This window comes from Bos taurus, chromosome 1, assembly GCF_002263795.3.
Source record: "Bos taurus isolate L1 Dominette 01449 registration number 42190680 breed Hereford chromosome 1, ARS-UCD2.0, whole genome shotgun sequence".
NCBI classification, from domain to species: domain Eukaryota; kingdom Metazoa; phylum Chordata; class Mammalia; order Artiodactyla; family Bovidae; genus Bos; species Bos taurus.
Window position 1 is genome coordinate 110,595,676 of NC_037328.1, and position 20,857 is coordinate 110,616,532.

Consider the following 20,857-nt stretch of genomic DNA (forward strand, 5'->3'; position numbering starts at 1 on the left):
CACAGTACATAGCTGGGGAAAAAATGGAAACAGTGACAGACTTTATTTTCTTGGGCTCCGAAAATCACTGCAGATGGTGACTGCAGCCATGAAATTACAAGATGCTTGCTCCTTGGAAGAAAAGCTATGACAAACCTGGACAGCATATTTAAAAGCAGAGGCATCACTTTGCTGACAAAGGTCCATATAATCAAAGCTATGGTTTTTCCAGGAATCATGTAGAGATGTGAGAGCTGTACCATAAAGAAGGCTGAGCCCTGAAGAACCTATGCTTTCGAACTGTGGTGCTAGAAAAGACTCTTGAGAGTCTCTTGGACAGCAAGGAGATGAAGCCAGTCAATCCTAAAGGAAATCAACCCTGAATATTCACTGGTGGGACTGATGTTGAAGCTGAAGCTCCAATACTTTAGCTACTTGATGAGAAAAGCTGACTCATTGGAAAAGACCCTGATGCTGGTAAAGACTGAAGCTGAAAGGAGAAGGGGGCGGCAGAGAATGAGATGATTAGATAGAGTCACCGACTCAATGGACATGAATTTGAATAGACTCCACGAAACAGTGAAGGACTGGGGAGCCTGGTGTGTTGCAGTCCATGGGGTTGCAAAGAGTCAGACACAACTTAGTGACTGAACAACAAGAAGAAATATTCTGCACTGTCTTATGTGGTAGCCACTACCCACATGTGACTATTGATAGTGGGGTACTGGTAAATACTTCCCTGATAGCTCAACTGGTAAAGAATCAGCCTGCAATGCAGGAGACCCTGGTTTGATTTCTGGGTCAGGAAGATCTGCTGGAGAAGGGATAGGCTACCTATTGTGGTACTCTTGGGCTTTCCTTGTGGCTCAGCTGGTAAAGAATCCACCCGCAATGTGGGAGACCTGGGTTTGATCCCTGCCCTGGAGAATTCCATGGACTATAAAGTCCATGGGGGTTGCAAAGAGTCAGACACGACTGCATTGGTAAATATTTAACAATGGACTCTCACACACACACACAGAAGTCAGATTTGTATTCAATTTCCATGATGTAAACACTCTCACCATGACCAATTCCAAGCTATGAAGGTGAAATCACTGATCACTAAACTGAGAAGAAATGTTAACAGTAGGCTCTCACTTGCTAGTATGGGCTATTGCACCCTTAAAATGTGGCAAACATGAGTGAGGAACTCAATTTTCAATTTTATTTAATTTTAATTAATTGATACTTAAGTAGGCACATAAGTTACTATATTAAACAATGCAGTTCTAGAGGATACCAGAATACTTTGAAAATATACTGCTTCTGAAGGTGGTACCTCCAGACAAAGAGAGGAAAGAACAACTTGAGAAACTTCTCAGTGTCACAGCATCTTTAGAAGGGAAAAGACTGCTTATTTTTCTCCTTAAAAAAGCAAAACAAATAACACAAAACATACCAAGAAGAGCAAAGCTGCTTCTGACAAAACATATCATTATTTATGCTACGGATATTGTCATATTATAAATATTAGTACAGCAAGAAATCAGCCCATGAAGAATCTGGAAAGCATTTACAGACTAAAGTTCCAAGGATTTTGTGAACCATTACTTAAGAGTTATGTACCCCAAATTTGTTTCAAATGTTAAATTTACATTAACAATAACTTTTACAAGAAATCTATTCACCACAGTTTTTATAAATGAATATTCCATTTTCTTCAATTAACCCAGGGAAGGAGAGGGTCACTCCTGGGTCTGAGCAGTAGTTTCCTTCATCCAGAGGAGAGCTGCCACTCAAACAGAGCAGGTTATCTTGGGAAGAGGAGGCTCACATGCTTTGATTTTTTAATAAGGGAGTCAACAGTAAAAAAAAAAATCAAGAGAATTCACTCACAAAATCTGGACTTAGGATTGCTCTTGAAAGACTGTAGCCCCGGCAAGTTGGGGCCTGCCTTTCAGCATTCCCCTGCTGATGGTCCTGGGCCACATGGGAGAGTAACTAACAGCAGTCACAGGGTGAGGGGAAAAGGGGAGTGGGGGCAGGAGCCGGGAAGTAAGGGCATGTCTAGGACAGAACTGTCCAGAAGAGGAGGAGAGGGCTTAGGTGAGCCGAGGCTACAACTCCCAGCGCATGCTCCGTTGTCCCATTGTCCCAAATAGGACTGCACTTATAAAACACAAATTCAGAGATTAAATTATTATTAAGAATTTCAAGACAGCATTTGCAGAGCATTAAACCTGCAAGGTTTGTATGGGGACCTGTGATACCACATTCATGTGGCTGGCCCTGCCTATTCACAGTGAGCTACTGAAAAAACTACCATATCCCCTGTACAACAAAGTGGAGGCCGTAAGTCTCATTTAATGCTAATTTACATAAACTCTTAATGAGTTTATTCAAAATATAACTTTACCAGTAGGCCTTGGTTAATATACGCACACAAAAGATACACACACACACACTCTACTTTCAAGTCTTATGAAAACAAGGGAACCTTGTCAAAACCTTATATTTTGTTTAGTATACGCTGTTAAAGAAATTATGGAAGTCTGATATTTAAAAAATATTTCCCCTTCATTCAAAACTAAAATTGAAAATATTTGAAACTAAAGGGGATAGACTTTAGTTGTTGGTAAAATTTAGTTATGTAAAATACATCATTATCTTTTGTTGGACATTTGAGGTATTAGAATATCTAACCATGTTAATTATTAGTTACATAATTTATGCTGTTTTAAAAATATGTTTATAAATAAATGTTTATTTAGTAGGAAAAATTCCATACATAGCTGGATTATATTCTTATGTAATTTATCTCAGTCATTCATTATGGAGAATAGCCAAATCATTCTATCTAAAAATAAGCTGTGATGACCATGAGGAAATCTATAGGAGTTAGAAATATAGTGTTGTCCTTAGGAGGAAATAACTAACATCTACAGTTTCAAATCCATTAAATAATGATGAGTACCATAAGGACAGACCTTCATTTGTAGTTCTTCTTGTTCTTTCTTATACTTTTGGATTATTTCTTGGTGTTTTTCCTTTTCAATATCAAGTTCCAGTTTAGCTTCTTCCTTAAAGAGAAGAGCTTGCTCCTGAAATTCAACCAAATGTTGGGCTCTTTCCTTGGCAAATTCAGCTTCAATCTAGAAAATAGCATTTAACACACATATTATCATAAGTAAATTTAACACCATATAAGTAAATTAAGCCTATTTTCAGACTCATTTTTTTCTCCCAGGTTTGTTGATATAATTGACATATAGTACCATATAAGTTTAAGGTGTACACTATAAAGATTTCACTTACATATATCCTGAAGTTATTATCACAAAAGTTTACAGAACATCCATCATCTCATATAGATAACAAAATTAAAGAAATAGAACTTTTCCTTGTGATGAGAACTCTTAGGGTCTAATCATTTAAAAATTCTAATTCTAACATGAATTTTTAAATTCTAATGTTAAAAAAAATCTGATTCAGAACTTGGACCAGAGAAGTTGACCTTGGGTCAAATATCTTCAGATCTTCTAAGACTTTTAAGACCTGTAAAATGAGTAGAGAAGTTAAGATAATATAAGTTTTCAGAAATACTAAAAGCTTAGTCTTCTGTACATTTATAATGTAAACTCTGTCCTTTGCCAAGGAAAAAAAAAGAAAAAAAGATTTTGAGGCTCTCACACTAAGTTCTGTTGAAAACTCAAGAGTGGAAACAACATATAAATGCTGATTTTTTTTAAATGGGCCTTTCTTGATGGAGACCACAGACAGTTTTGGAGTCATAGATTATCATTTTAATGAGATTGAGGCCAGAAGGGTGATTGAAGGAAAACATAGTCAGTGATGCTTGAATCCATATTTCTACTCAGAACCACAATGCTGGAAGGGACCTTAAAAATCCCCTAGTTCATTTTCTCAAGCTTCCATGAATTGTGGAAGGATAAACAAAGGCTTTGGACTCAGAGTTTAAATCCTGGCTCTAAATCCTGGCTCTGCCACTCTAGCTGTGTGATCTTAAATTGTGACTGTAACCTCTCCCGGTGGGGTTATAACTGATTCCCTTGGGGGTTGTTATGAGGATTAAATGAGACGAAACATCTGTGTAAAGCTCTTGCAGGAGCAGGAATTCAATAGTCAGTGGAGATTACTTCTATACCCTGACTTCAATCTCTACCATGGAATCTGCACCAAATGATTATCTGCTCTATGCCTTGACACCACCAGAAACCATAACTCACTCCTTCCCCAGCAGGCACTTCCATTTTCAGACAGCGCTAAACATTAGGAAGCTTTTCCTTTAGTTGAGCCAACATCTCTCTCCCTGTGGTTTTTAGTCATTGGTTTTGGCTCTGCCTACTTGAGCAAGAGAGAACAAATCCATGAGTACTGGAGTCATTCACGCCTGGGAGTTTATCTAGTGGATTAGAGAAGGGATCCCAGTGACAGGTTGGCTCTAGATTTACATTGTGCCATTATAAATTATTTAGATTATAAATTCTAAGACCAAGTAAATGCAGATAACTTGGGAGAAAAACTGTCAAACCTGACTTACTGTGACTGTGATTATCAAGCCAGTAAGAGAAGGAGCGAGGTCAACTTGAATTTCTCATGGGAAAACTAAAACTGGGAAACAGAAAGTTTGCTAAGGAACTTTGCAGGAAGCTCTTTAAATTACATAAAATGCAGACAGAAGACCAGCCTCAGTATGGGGTCAGTGGGGCTTATTGCACTGGTCATTTGCCTCAAGGCAAAGCATTTACGCTTATACTTACTGCACCGGAGTTGTTTTGGCTCTTTCAAAATAAATTTCTAGATTGTCTGGAGGAAAGAATACCGATAATCATTTAGGCACAGGACAGAATTGTTCAGATAGGTTGCTATCAGATTGTGAAAAGCAAGGAAAGCCTCAGGGCACTCAGAGAAAAAAGCAGATGTTCTTCAGAATTTCAGCTACTTTTGTTCTTGCCTTCTGGTAGCCATATAGATACATCATAGGTGTCTCAAACTGTCTGTACCATAGATCTTGACACAATCCCCCAACCTGTTCCTTCCTCAGTGCTCCCTATCTCAGGATGTGCACCACCGCCCATGGAGTTATTCAAGTCAGTAACTGGAGCAATTGCCTTTCACACTTCTCTCTCCTTTACCCTCCACACCTAATCCACCATCAAGCCCTGCTCATTTTGCCTCCAAAAGATACATTGAATCTATTGATTTCTCTGCACCACGATCACCACCATACTTGTGGTCACCACCACCTCCTGACTGGCCTCCTTACTTCTACTCCTGCCTCTCTCCAACCCCTGATACACAGCAGAGTGTTCTTCACAAACTATACATTGAATTCTTTTATTCCCTCTTGCTGGCTTTTCACTGCATTATAAAATCCAAACTCCCATACATTATCTTCTACTAGAACACCACCAGCCCCTATGACACCTTTACAAGAATCAACAAAGCACACCTTCCTTAGATAAACACAGCCTTGGGCAGGGCATGGTGAGCAGAGCCCAAGCCTGGTTTCAGCTCCCTTCTCTCCCCTGGCCCGTGTATTATTCATGGCACAAGCAGGATACCACGTATGGCAGCCCTTGACTTCTCCAACCTGACTTTCAACCTGTTTTTCCCATTTGACTACTGTGTTCTAGCCATGCTGGAATAGATATGTTAAGAACACATGAAAGGAGGAAATCAAATACAAAACATTCAGAAAACTTTGAGTTTACAGTCCACAAGATACGTTGACACTATTTTAAAAAAGAGAGTAAATAAACATTTTTTGAGAAGCTAAAGAAAAATTTGTGCTGAGGTACTAAAATGTCAAGTGTTCAAAAAATTTTGCTTGTGTAGTTAATTCATAGAGCCAAATAGCTATTTTAGGATAGAAAGACATCTTTCAAAATATGGACTCAAATTAAGAGAAGAAGAACGTGCACAAACAAGGTGGGACAGGACAAATTGTAAATTAGGTGACAGAAGGACTTGAGAAGAACTTTTAAAAACAGAAGTTATTTAAATTATGAGGGAAAGGTCATTTAGCAAATCAGCAGAGTCCCTTGAAGATGAAACAAAGGATGCATTCAGGGAAGGAAAGGGGGTGGCTGACTGGTTGAGTGAGTAGAATGTTCTGTTCTACCTGATCCAGGAAGAAAGGGCTCTTTGCCCCTGAACTATTCCTTGGAATAAACAGGTATAGGTAAGGAGAGAGGAAAAAAGGAAGGAACTGACAGAGGGTGGGAAAGAAAAAGCACTACAGATAGAAAGGAGAAGAGTGATATACTGATTTCATTTTTAATTTGTACAACCTGAGAAAGAGAAGCAAAGGGATGAACTTCAGGTGGAACTTCTAAATATTTAAGGACGCTGCAATGGCAAATCAAAAGCCATCTGAATGTGTTGACTGTAGCACAGAGAGATGACACTACCGGTTCCTTCAAGAACTGAAGAGTCTGAACAAAACGATGAGCCCACCAACAATGACTTGCTTAAGCTGGTATACTGTTATTGAGAAGATGAATTCATGCGAAATTGTCATGTTTATGTTTTCTACATGTTGATAACAGCTGTTTGTTTACAAAATCTTAGATGGCAGGACTCATGTTTATGAAAATTAAATAAATTAGGTGATGGTGCATACATAAAATATGAACTGCTTTCAGTTCAGTTCAGTTCAGTTCAGTCTCTCAGTCGTGTCCGACTCTTTGCAACCCCATGAATTGCAGCACGCCAGGCCTCCCTGTCCATCACCACTCCCGGAGTTCACTCAAACTCATGTCCATTGAGTCGGTGATGCCATCCAGCCCTGGATGGGGGGATGACATCCTCTGTCGTCCCCTTCTCCTCCTGTCCCCAATCCCTCCCAGCATCAGGGTCTTTTCCAGTAAGTCAACTCTTCGCATGAGGTGGCCAAAGTATTGGAGTTTCAGCTTTAGCATCAGTCCTTCCAATGAACACCCAGGACTGATCTCCTTATATAATAGTAATTCTGATAATCTGAGGAAATTCTAATTAAAAAAAAAAGCATGAATAAAAATATGAGCTCAGGAGTTAGAGAAAGTAAAATCAATTGTTGTCTGTGTACACATTCCAGATTTTAGTTCATCCATATCTTCCTCTAGCTCAACTGTCTCATTTCTGAAGGCCTTCTGAAGACTTCAAAGCATTCCTAGTGTATTGTTTTTTTAAATCCTTTTTGTTTGTGTTGAAATGCATAATTAGTGTTTTATAATATTTGTTTCTAATGCTAATGTGCAAAATGCTATCTTTTCACTGTTTCCCAAGTGAGATCTTTCTGGTTGATTCTGATATCATTTTCTGTTTGTAGGGAAAGAGCAAATTAGCCAAGATGGTGGTGGTCAGACTCTCTCACCATGTCCTTTCACTCTTGCCCCATGTTTTGTAAATAATGATTATATAACAGTTGAGCTCACTTATAGCACCACACATGCACATCACAAGGTACTCACTTGGCCACTGGCTACCTTTGTTCTGTAAGCATATATAAGCTCCACCTGAAAAAGCCCTTGCAGTTACGTTTTGGCTGCGTTATGGCGGTGAGGCTGTGTTATGGCTGTGACAGCTGGGTCAACCACAAGAGGAGAGAATACAGCGTATCTGCTGCTAGTGCTGCTGTGCCAGTCAGGGGAAAATAAATGTGTTTGCAATTCCTACGACTCCTTGTGTTTTCTTCCAGCTTCCCTGCTTGTGCCTTGCCTAGCATGGGTTCAATGAACATTGTGCACAGTAAGATACAGTGAGACACTGTTCATGGAGGCAGACACCATGTTACAACATAATCACTTATTACTTGATGATTCCTTTAAAATCAAGGAAATTTCAGATGTCATTTAGAAATCAGACCACTTGTTTATATTTGATGTACATTTATCATTAAACAAAATATTAATATACATCCTGAAAATGATTATGAATGAGTAAAAATTGCTCAGTCATGTTGGACTCTTTGCAACCTCATGGACTGTAGCCCGCCAGGCTCCTCCATCCATGGAATTTTCCAGGCAAGAATACTGGAGTGCGTTGCCATTCCCTTCTCCAGGGCGTCTTCCTGACGCAGGGATTGAACCCAGGTTTCTGGCACTGCAGACAGATTCTTTACTATCTGAGCCACCAGGGAAGCCCAAAAATGATTATACTATTTTCTAAAAGTTAGAAACAAATTGTAATTGAAAACTAGTATTTCAGATTATTTCTAAATTAACCACTGAATAACTATGTTATAAAAGTAGATGATTATTCAAACACTAGACTTTGTAATTAAAAATGCAAATGCTAAGGAATCAGACTAAGTATTGAAGTCCTGCCAAGAACCGAGGAAAACTGAGGACAGAGGAGACAATGTTCACTGAGTACCTCATACAAGCTAGGTTGTATGGTATAGGGCTCTTTTCCTCTACTAACTCATTTAATTCTTACAACAATTCTGAAAGAATGTATAGTAATTATTGTTCCCACAGTATAGAGTAAGAAATAGGCTCAGAGAAATTTAGTATCTTCACCAAGATCTTAGAGCTGCCACGAGGTGGGGCAGGCTGTGCACTCAGATGTCTCTGGTGGACTCCGTAGCTCAGTGTGGTGAGTTTTCCCAGGCACCTTGTTTCCCCACACATTTACATGGCACAGTGGTTAAGGGAATGGAGTTGGTATTTATTTAGTTCAAAATATTGGGGTATTTTTTCCCAGATAACTTTCTGTTAATGAATTCTAATTTAATTCCATTGTGGTTAGAGAAAATACTTCGTATGGCTTGAATTCTTTGTTGTTGTTGTTGTTCAGTCGTTCAGTTATGTCTGGACTGCAGCATGCCAGGCTTCCCTGTCCTTCATTGTCTCTCGGAGTTTATTCAAAGTCATGTCCAGTGAATTCTTTTACATTTGTTAAGACATTTATTCCCAGTATATGATCTACTTTAATAAATGTCCCATGCACACATGAGGAGAATGAATATTCTGCTGTTAAATGAAGAATTCTATATGTATCAAGTCATATTTGTTAATATTTCTTAAGAATAAACTATTTTACTATTTTCCATAGTATATATCCTTAATGGTTTTTCTGGGTATTGAGAGAGAGCTATTGACATCTCTGACTCTAAAGATTTGTCTATTTCTCCTTGCAGTTCTATCACTTTTTGCTTAATTTTTAAAGTTCTGTTTCTAGGTGAAAAAATGTTTAGGGTTAAATGTCCTCTTGGTGAACCAACCCCTTTATCATTATGAAATGACTTTCTTTATCTTTGGTAATATTCTAAATACTCTGGTTTCTTTCTCTGAACTCTATTTTGATTATAATGTAGCAACTCTAGCTTCTTTTTCAATCCATTACTTTTAGCCTTTTTGTTAAAATATTTCTTTATATAAAAATACATTTCTTATAGGCAACATATAGTAGAATCTTGCATTTTTATCCAACATGACAATCTGTCTTTTAATGGGGATATTTAGATGAGGGCTTGGCAAACTATGGCCCAAGACTAAACTTCAGCCATGCCCATTCATTTGCATATCATCTCTGGCTGCTTTTAAGCTACAGGGGCAGAGTGGAGTGGTTGCAACAGAGACTGTATGGTCCAGAAACCAAAAATATTTACTAATTGGACCTTTAATAGAAAAAGTTTGCTGATCTCTGGTTTAGAGCATTTATATTTAATTTGATTATTGATGTGACTAGCTTTAAATCTGTCTTGCTATGTGCTTTCTATTTGACCCATCTCATTGTTTTCCCCTCTTTTTCTGTCTTCTTTTGCATTATTTTAAAATTCAATTTCCAATCCTTTGCTAGTTTATTAGCTATAACTCTTTGTTCTTCTATTTTTGTAATTGGTTTAGAGTTTACAGAATATATTTTTAACTTTATGCAGTCTATCTTCTAGTGATATATCACTTTATATATTGTATAAGAATCTAAATATTCTCGCTACCAAAGCAACAAAGATAATTGTGTGAAGAATGTGTTAACTAATCTTATTGTGGTAATTATTTTGCTATATATATATATGTATGTATGTGTGTGTGTGAGAGAGATCATCATGTTGTACATCATGAACTTACACAGTGTCACATGTCAGTTATATCTCTATAAAGCTGGGGGAAAGGGGGAGCTGTGGTGGTTTGGTTAGCGGATATAACTAGAATGAAAGGATCCCTTCCTCCTTTCCTTAGATCTTCTGCCATTGTTCCCTACTCACCAATCCCAATCAAGAGTTAGAGGGTCCAGGAACTACTACTCTCATCCATTCAATTCAGGCTTTGGGGATAGAAAGCAGGGTTTCAAGGGTGCAGAGTGGGCCTAGGGGGGCAAAATGAAAGGAATCTGATTCAACCCATGCAGCACGTGGAGAAATTCTCAGAGAGAAGGGTAATCTGCCAGGAAGATACCCCAGAAGGATCCACTGTACTTCCCAGCTCATTGTCAGTTTGTTCACCTGTTGCCCTATCTCTTGGCCCATCTCTTACCCGAGAACTTCAGGGGATATTTGTATATATTTTCCTTTTTTGTAGTGATTCATTCTTCTCCTACTATCAGTCAATATGACTGAGTGGGATTCTGTCTTGCCAAGGATGAGCACGTGACCCAGGCCTGAGTGAACCAATATACCCAGTCTTGCCAGCTGTCATGGTTGGTCCAAGACTGAGCGCATGGTTCAGTTAGAATCTGACAGCCACAGTCAGTCTCTTGCTAAGAATGTAGAAAAGTGATGGGAAACATTGCTGCTCCCTTTTTGCCATCAGGAGGGACAACCCTGAGTCTGAAAAAGAAGCCAATCTGGCAGAAAACCAGCTTGAGAGCCCTGAATCCAGCTGTGCCTAAAGGTAGCTCACCACTGAACAGTTAAGACAGCCAATAAATTATATTCTCACTTAAAGAATCTTACAACAGCATACTTCATCTCTCCCTTCCAAGCTATTGTGGTATTGTCATATATTTTGCTTCTACATGCTATAGATGTCATAATAGATTATTAGTTTTAAAAAACAGTCAATTATAAAGAAATTTAAATGATAAAAATATCATACTTATTCACATTGCTACCATTTCTGGTGTTCTGCATTCTTTTGTATAGATCCCTATTTCCATCTGGTATAATTTTCCTTCTGAATAAAGGACTTTTAACATTTCTTATAGTGTGGGTGTATTGGTGATACATTTTTTTCAGCTTTTTCATTCTGAATGACCTTTCTTTTACCCTCATGTTTTGAAAAATGTTTTCACTTTGTATAGAATTTCTAAGTTAGCAGCTCCCACTGCCACCCCCTCACCCCTGCCCAACCCTTCTTTCAGTACTTTCAGCCCCACTATCTTCTTGCTTACATTGTTTATGATTTTTAGAAAATCTGCTCTCATCCTTATCTTTGTTCCTCTATATATGTCTTTTATTTTCTAGTTGCTTTTAAGATTTTTTAATTGACATTTTTGAGCAACTGGATTATAATGTCTCTTGGTGTGCTTGAGCTTTATTGAGCTCCTTGAATCTGTGGGTTTATAGTTCTCATTAAACTTTAAGTTTTTAGCCACTATTGCTTCAAATATTTCTTCTGTCCTCTCTTTCCTGTCCTATGGGGAGTCCAATTATACATATATTAGGCCACTTGAATTTGTTTCACAGCTCACTGGTGCTCTTTGTTTGTTTGTTCTGAGTCTCTTTTATCTCATTGTATAGCTTCTATTGCTGTGTCTTCAGGTGCATTAAACTTTTCTTCTGGAATGTTTAATTTTCCATTAATCCCATCCAGTGTATTTTTCATTTCAGATATTGTAATTTTCATCTCTATAAATTCAGTTTAGATCTTTTTTATATCTTCTACAGCTCTTTTTAGCATGGTCAATTTTTCCTCTAGTTTTTGGACATAAAGAATACAGTTGTTATACCTGTTTTAATGTCCTTGTCTGATAATTCTAACATCTGTGTCTTTCTGAGTCAGTTTTTATTTGTTGATTTTTCTTTTCACTATGAGTTCTATTTTCCTATTCCCATGCATGGCAATTTTTTCATTGGCTGCATTGTGAATTTGCTGGATATTTTTGTATTCTTATAAATAATCTTGAATTCTTTTCTGGGAGCAGTTAAGTTTCTTGGAATCAGCCTGATATTTTTTAAGGTCTTCCTTTTAAAATTTGTTAGGCAGGACCAGCTCAGCATTTAGTCCAGGGCTAATTATTCCCTACAATTCATGCAAGACCCTTCTGAGAACTTTACCCAGTCCCCTGTGAATTGTTGCCTTTCCAGTCTGGCTGGTGAGAACAGACATAATTATTGACCTCATGTAAGTATTTGGTACTCTTATCTCTAATCCTTTCAGATCCATCTCCCTGGCTCTAGGTAGTTTCCCCGTATATATGCACGGGTCACATATACTTAATGGGGATTCTTTGCAGATATCCAACATTCTTTCTCTGGGCAGCTCTCTTCTGAGAATACTCAACTGTGAATTCTAGCCACATAGATCTCCCTGGACTCTTAGCAAAGTCTCCTCAACTCAGAATCTGCCAAACTCCACCTGGATTCCCACTCCCTTTACCATAGCCTTAAATCTATTTCAAGGTACTAAGTTAGAGTAATGATAAGGGTTACCTTGTCTGTCTCTTATCTCTAGGAATCACTGTCCTTCACTGCCTGATGTCCAGAGTCTTGAAACCATTGTTTTCTATCTTTTCTCCAGTGTTTTAGTTGTTTCAGAAAGGAAGGTAAATCTGGTTCCTACTAGTCCACCTAAGTCAAATACAGACATGTTGGACTTTGTGTTTAGCTCTCAGTTTTTGAAGGTGGAGGGGTTGTATCACTTCTCAATTCCTGGCTATATAAACTTGGCAAATTATCTAACTTCTCCGAGTCTTATTTTTTTCTATGTGCAAATGGGAATAATAATGTTAGAGTGATTAAGATTACATTGATGAAAAGCATTCAGCACAAGGCTTGACATATAGTAAACATGTTAATAATGGAGACTATATTTATTATCTAGATTAAGGGTTTAAATCAGATGATCTTTGCAGGCTATTCTGATCTAAAATCTTATGATTTTATTAATTCAATTTTGGAAATTATTAATATGTCGCACAATTTAAAAAATTAAAGTGTACCCTCAATATTCATTTTAGCCATACATTTATTATACATAAAGGAAAATTGATATTTTTAAAAGGACAACTTTATTCCTATAAAATTTTATTTTATAACTTGTTTCTTATAAATTTGATTAACAGTACACTGAAATACATTAGGAATTACTAGGTCATTTGTCTCTTCTATTTTAAAGAAGAATTTGAGATTTTCTTTGCCTCCCCCTTTAAAGTTGGAATTGATTATTTCTGGAAGTAAACTTGTTCTCCCATTCATTTAGTGAGGAAGTAAGGTTTTCTTTGTTTTAATTATTGGTTTCTACAAGCTGTATGTACTGCTTAAAATGAGATGATTAGTATAATTTAAAATGCCCCATAATGTGATGTTTTAGTAATAATCCAAAAAAATATTTGATTGGAATTTGTTTAGGGCACTACAAAGTGATAGGCAGTAAATGACCATCACTTATTGTAAGCAGTCTGGCTGTAGGACATTTTTTAATTACAACATTTTAACTGAAAAGTACCAACACTGCATTTGGAGCCAATTTAAAATGTTCAGCCTGCACATTAATTTGCTTTCTTCACATAAAAGCAATACTTGAAATAAACAAAAATCCATGACAATTAGTAAATACTCAGTTATTTTAAAATGTGCCATCCTTGTTGCATAGCAACTATTGATTCTATTATGTGCTTTTTACATACTCTAAAATAATTAAGCACAGACATAAATTGCTATCTACTTCTTTTTGAATGTTAAAAGCATTTAAGTTATGAAGTTTATTCTAATATGTGTATTATATATTTGTAAAGGGAACATTTCATTCCTACGCAAAGGCACAGTGACCCAAGAAAGAGATGACAATGTCATATTAGTGATTCTTCTTTCTCATGAGAGGACTTTCAGGGAACTTTTTATTCATAGTCTCGATAACTAACTCAGCCAAGGATAATTATCATTCATTGGCTTTACTGGTCTGGATCTTGATTTACTGCTAAACTAAATGATAAAATTTATTAACAAAAAGTCATGTCCTCTCAAAAAATGAAATATCCATTTATATTATAGAAAATTATATGAGCCAAATACATCTATGATGTAATTAATTTATTAGAAAGATATCCATGATCTTAATAAGAACTTAGAGAATCTTATATAGATTTATTTTCATCAACAAATTAACTTAGCATAAAGCAAGAGCATACACTTATATCAGATCAGATCAGTCGCTCAGTTGTGTTCGACTCTTTGCGACCCCATGAATCGCAGCACGCCAGGCCTCCCTGTACACTTATATGGTCAGATGCTAACACTAACTTGGTCTACGTGCTGTGGTTAGCACTTTAGGCACAGGGCACACTGAGCAACAGTACTAGACTGGATGATAAGTGTTGAGACTTCTCCAATGGATTAATATCTGAAGGATGTTGGTGATGTGTGATAATGGAGACGAGGAACTTATACATAAGCAAAGGCAGGAAAGTTCACTCTCTCAGTCGAAGAGGAACTAAGGAGTTTGAGGGAAAGATCTATGAATCTCTACAGACATTACTTCCATCAGTGAAATTTCTTTCTTTTTTAATGTCTATTTATTTACTTAGCTGTGTGGAGTGTTACTTGTGGCATGAGGGATCTTTTAGTTGTGGCATGCAAACTCTTAGTTGTAGCATGTGGGATCTAGTTCCCTAACCAGGGATCAAACCTGGGCCCCTGAATTGGGAGTGTGAAATCTTAGTCATTGGACTACCAGGGAAGTCTATCAGTGAAATTTCTGACTCACAAGATGAGACCAAAAAGAAAAGGATGAAATGTTTATAATATCTCTTTATACATATAGCCACGGCTTTCCAGGCAGCTCAATGGTAAAGAATCTGCCTGCCAATGCAGGAGATGCAGGTTCGATCCCTGGTTCGGGAAGATCCCCTGGCGGAGGAAATGACAACCCACTCCAGTATTATTGCCTGGAGAATCTCATGGACAGAGGAGTCTGGTGGGTTACAGTCCATGGGGTCACAAAGAGTCAGACATAACTGAGTGACTGAGCATGCACGCATACATATAGTCAAACTACCCTTCAAAGTGTTGTAATTTTCAGTCCCTTAAAGAGTATGAATGAAAGACTGTCTAATGACCTTCATCACAAGACAATACAGAAGCCGTAAAAAATTATCTCTCATTGCTTTAATTTGAACTTTTTAGATTTTTATTAAAGGTAGGCAGATCATCTTTTCACACATAAACATGGATTGGTAAGGATATGGGAAGTGAATAGGAATAGATTAGCCAACTGAGTACACTGAGGCTAAAAATAATATTTAAAGAATTAAAGGGGTGTGGTCTTTAGAGAAGGAAGAGAAGAAAAAGCCTATGCCACAAAATAAAATAAGAATGAGATACATAGTCCATATTCTCACATTTTTACTGTTGCCCATATGGAACTGCTGTTGTAGTGATCATCTTTGTTATAGCCCGAGTGTGCTACAACACATTCCCAAACAACAAGGGAAGGGAGATTGACATACACAGGGCCAGACTGGATATGACCAACTGTGTGAAGGCTGGAGACGAAAGTGACAAATTTAGAATTGACCTGAGCCAGCAACAACACCTAGACGATTTCATTTGTAGATGACAGAGTGGGGGATTCCAGGTGGAGATGTTAGTTTGAAAGTGGCCACTGCTTGTTGCTTAGGGTTACAAGTTATGAGGTCTAGTCACCGAGGAGAAGAATCTAATGATAACCAAACAGTCTGTCAGGACTTCAGTCAAGTTATCTGAATTTCAGTAGCCAGCTCTAGTTCTGATGCACATGTGAGACATAATCAGAAAAACGAGACAGAAGGCTAGAGCTAGGATTAGGTACTGGTAGGGGAAGAGACACAGCTGGTTGCAAAGGTTTCAGCACAGTATGCATGATAAACCCGAGGGATCAGTCAAAAAATATCTGTAGTTTATAACAGGGAGATGATGTCTAGCCTTAATGACTAGAGCTGTGCAAGGCCTGAGAAAGCAGAGGCTAAGAATTTTAAAAGTATAATTTGTATTCTTTAAAGTTATGAAAGAAATATATATTCACTGCTGAAAATTTGAAAATATAGAAAACTCTGAAGACAAAAATCAATGAAAAAGTTTTTCATACTATAAAAGCAAACATTTTCTCTGTAAATAGTGAGCTAAATACTTACTTCACTGCCAAAAGTTCATAACTGAATATTTTTAAGTCATTTTTCATTCTCTTTTATTATCTTCTTAAAGGCAGGAACTGTAAGAATGAATTAATGTTCCCCTGTTTTTAAGGATATGGTCAAATGCAGATTCTGTCATTTTATGGGGAAAAACAGTAAATATTCAAAAGTAAAAATTAAGCTTTTACATGAGAATGAAAAGCTATCTTAAACTATTAAGGTTTCAAATTCTATTTTTACCTTTTAATTTCCTATTTGTCTAATATTTTGGAAAAAACATATGTCATAAGCATGTTTGATCTAGGAAGTTCCAGAAGGAACCAAAGGCGTGCATAGAAACAAAGAAACCTATTTGAAGTAGTCTGGCAAACGGACAGAATTTTTAAAAAGCAAATAAGACACATACTGCTGAAAGTCACATTTTCGTTACCTTCTCCCTCCAGTTATCATCGTTCAGCAGCTTCTGTCTAAGGGTTTCTTGCAGCTGCTCGATGCTTTTCTGATGTGAAATCAGCATCAACTCCCTGAAAACCGTAAACACAACAAATGAGTCAAGATACACCCATAACACTCTTCCTAAATTACAATTCCTGGCTCTAGAAATTATTTCACAACTCAATCTGTATATTCTTCCCCTTAGAAAAAAACATATGATATTTCATACCATTTTAACTGTTAATAGCAATTTTAAAACACTGGCAACAAGGTCAGGCTTAATTTTTGCTTAATAAGTATTATTATTTTTTTTATATGAAACAGTAACAACATATGTAGAGTCACAAATATAATAAAATACTATACATTGTGGTTCCAAAGTTTCTGATTAAATTCTGACACTAGACAATAGATAATATTTTGTTTCTTTAAAAAAGGAAAATATGCTGGGCTGTGCCACAAAATCAGCACATTTGTGGTTTCTGCTAGATTTATTTTTCTTTCATTTATCTCAAATGCTAATAGGAACAAACCAAATTAAGTAAAGGGTAATTAATGTCTGAGATGTAGCATAATACAAAACATAATAGAAAACAGGAGAGAAAACACAAAGAACATTTTAATCTTTTAATCCAGGTAATTGGCTCTTAAAGCTAAGTTTGTGACCCTCTGAGTGGAAGCAAGTGCGAGAGATTTATGAGAACAGTCACAGAGGTACTGAAATTAAGCCTTTAAATACTATACTTCAGTTCAGTCGCTCAGTCGTGTCCGACTCTTTGTGACTCCATGGACGGCAGCACACCAGGCTTCCCTGTCCATCACCAGCTCCTGGAGCTTGCCCAAACTCATGTCCATCGTGTTGGTGATGCCATCTAGCCATCTCATCCCCTGTCGTCCCCTTCTCCTCCTGTCTTAAATCTCTCCCAGAATCAGGGTCCTTTCTAATGACTCAGTTCTTCACATCAGGTGGCTGAAGTATTGGAGTTTCAGCTTCAGCATCAGTCCTTCCAATGAATATTCAGGACTGATTTCCTTTAGGATGGACTGGTTGGATCTCCTTGCAGTCCAAGGGACTCTCAAGAGTCTTCTCAAAACCTGTGGCAGATTCATTTTGATATTTGGCAAAAGTAATACAATTATGTAAAGTTTAAAAATAAAATAAAATTTTAAAAAAAAGCATCAATTCTTTGGCACTCAGCTTTCTTTATAGTCCAACTCTCACATCCATACATGACTACTGGGTAAACCATAGCTTTGACTAGATGGACCTTTGTTGGCAAAGTAATGTCTCAGCTTTTTAATATGCTGTCTAGGTTGGTCATAGCTTTGCTTCCAAGAAGAAAGTGGGCTTTTAATTTCATGGCTGCAGTCACCATCTGCAGTGATTTGGAGCCCCAAAGAATAAAATCTCTCACTGTTTCCATTGTTTACACACCTATTTGCCATGAAGTAATGGGGAAACAGTGGAAACAGTGTCAGGCTTTATTTTTTTGGGCTCCAAGATCACTGCAGATGGTGACTGCACCCATGATTTTAAAAGACACTTACTCCTTGGAAGGAAAGCTATGACCAACCTAGACAGCATATTCAAAAGCAGAGACATTACTTTGCCAACAAAGGTCCGTCTAGTCAAGGCTATGGTTTTTCCAGTGGTCATGTATGGATGTGAGAGTTGGACTATAAAGAAAGCTGAGCACCAAAGAATTGATGCTTTTGAACTGAGGTGTTGGAGAAGACTCTTGAGAGTCCCTTGGACTGCAAGGAGATCCAATCAGTCCATCCTAAAGGAGATCAGTCCTGGGTGTTCATTGGAAGGACTGATGCTAAAGCTGAAACTCCAATACTTTGGTCACCTCATGCGAAGAGTTGACTCATCTGAAAAGACCCTGATGCTGGGAGGGACTGGGGGCAGGAGGAGAAGGGGACAACAGAGGATGAGATGGCTGGATGGCATCACCAACTCGATGGACATGAGTTTGGGTAAACTCCGGAAGTTGGTGATGGACAGGGAGGCCTGGCATGCTGCGATTCATGGGGTCGCAGAGTCGGACACAACTGAGCAACTGAACTGAACTGAACTGAACTGCTGGGACCAGATGCCATGATCTTAGTTTTTTGAACATTGAGTTTTAAGCCAGTTTTTTCACTCTCCTCTTTCGCTTTCATCAAGAGGCTCTTTTGTTCTTCTTTGGTTTCTGCCATAAGGGTGGTGTTATCTGCATATCTGAGGTTATTGATATTTCTCCTGGCAATTTTGATTCTAGCTTGTGCTTCATGCAGTCCAGCATTTCACATGATGTACTCTGCATATAAGTTAAATACGCAGGGTCACAATATACAACCTTGACATACTCCTTTCCCGATCTGGAACCAGTCTGTTGTTCCATGTCCAGTTCTAACTGTTGCTTCTTGACCTGCATACAGATTTCTCAGGGGGCAGGTCAGGTGGTCTGGTATTCCCATCTCTTTAAGAATTTTCCACAGTTTGTTGTGATTCACGCAGTCTTTGGCATAGTCAATAAAGCAAAGTAGATGTTTTTGTGGAACTCTCTTGTTTTTTTGATGATCCAGCCCCACTGTGGCTCAGCTGGTAAAGAATCTACCCACAGTGCAGGAGACCTGGGTTCAATTCCTGGGTTGGGAAGATCCCCCGGAGAAAGGAAAGGCTACTCACTCCCAGTATTTAATACTACACCACAAGTTGTGGCAAAAGCATGCCTTTCAGTCAGGGAGTCCCACACCCCCTTCTATAATCACCATAACCTTTCTTATTTTCTGTGTAAGTGATTCTTCTCCATTGCTTATTCCTCTTTCTAATCCCTTTGCTTTTCATCATCATCCTCTTTCTCAGATTTGTGACTTTCATTTATAACTTCCTGTTAAACATCTCCACTCTGATGAGCCATTAACACTAAAGAGTCCACATGTCAAAAAAGAAATTCAACTTCATCTTCCACAATGTTGCCTTTCTTTTGGACTCTGAAAGCTTCAACAATCAAAATCTTTAGCAAGAAATCCCTGAGTCATTGCTGGCTCTTCCTTCTTGCTTTACCACATCCATTCAGTGTGTATGTGTGTGTGTGTTAGCTGCTCAGTCACATCTGACTCTTTGCAACGCCATGGACTATAACCCACCAGGCTACCCTGCCCATGGGATTCTCCAGGCAAGAATACTGGAGTGGGTAGCCATTCCCTTCTCCAGGGATCTTCCTGACCCAGGGATTGAATCCCAGTCTCCTGCACTGCAGGCAGACTCTTTACCATCTGAGCCACCAGGGAAGCCCTTCCATTCAGTAACAAGTTCTATGTATTCTGCTCCTTGGTGTACCTCAAACTATTTCCTCCCTTCCTTTATGACTACCAACAGTTAAGGTTATTGACTTCATTTCCCACCTAGAGTATTGTGATAGATTGTCAATCTATTGCTTGATCTCTATTCTTGCCTCACTCTTAGAATATTGTTAAACATTTTTTAATAAAAATAGTGCCTACATTTCTGGGCTAGAAAATTTTGAGGTCACAAAGGCAGCTGGACTTGGTAACCAGGATTACAAATATTATTCAAGTGATGATGATTGAAAAGGATAAAACTCCTTAGACTTCTTTTTAGAAATGTGTCAGACTAGGTACCTTGACAACTTTTCTACTGAAAATAAGTAAATGTTTTTTCACTTATTAAAAAAAAAGTCTTAAAATTCATTAGTGACCTGGACAAAAAGTTAGGAAGATGAAGGACACACAAATCAAGAAAAGAACAGGAAAAGGTTATCAGTGGAAAACTAGTGAAATTTGAATAAAGTCTGTAGGTTAGTTAATTGTATTATACCCATATTAGTTTCTTAGTTTTTACAGATGTGCCATGGTTATAAAAAATGGGACCAGGAAAGAAATCCTTTTACTGTCTTTGTTAACTTTTCTGTAAATACAAAATTACTCTAAATTTCATTAAAAAAAAAATGAAGTGAAAGGAATAACTCCAACAATAAGTTGAGAATTAAAGCCAACTCTCACTTTGAAAGTACTTTCCAAATATGATGTACTTGAGCCTTAAATTTCATAGCCATGAAGGGCACTGGAGTCAGGAGAGAAAGGAAGAGCTTGAGAGGAAACTTATCTGCATAAAATTGTATCTCAAAGAGCAACATATGCAGTATGTCATTTCTGTCATACTGTATGTCAGAATATG

The 20,857-nt window shown here is 37.7% G+C and overlaps 1 protein-coding gene across 3 annotated transcripts in view; it reads right to left on the reverse strand.

The window, feature by feature from the left end:
- The window catches only part of LEKR1 (leucine, glutamate and lysine rich 1), a 214,155-nt gene that overhangs the window by 29,879 nt on the left and 163,419 nt on the right, over nt 1–20,857 (reverse strand). For all 3 annotated transcript variants that reach the window (XM_059888819.1, XM_024995787.2, XM_010801455.4), the window contains 2 exons: nt 16,667–16,760; nt 2,949–3,113 (listed from right to left, as the gene is read on the reverse strand). In XM_059888819.1, coding sequence (XP_059744802.1) covers nt 2,949–3,113; nt 16,667–16,760 — 259 coding nt within the window. The remainder of the gene's footprint in view (nt 1–2,948; nt 3,114–16,666; nt 16,761–20,857) is intronic.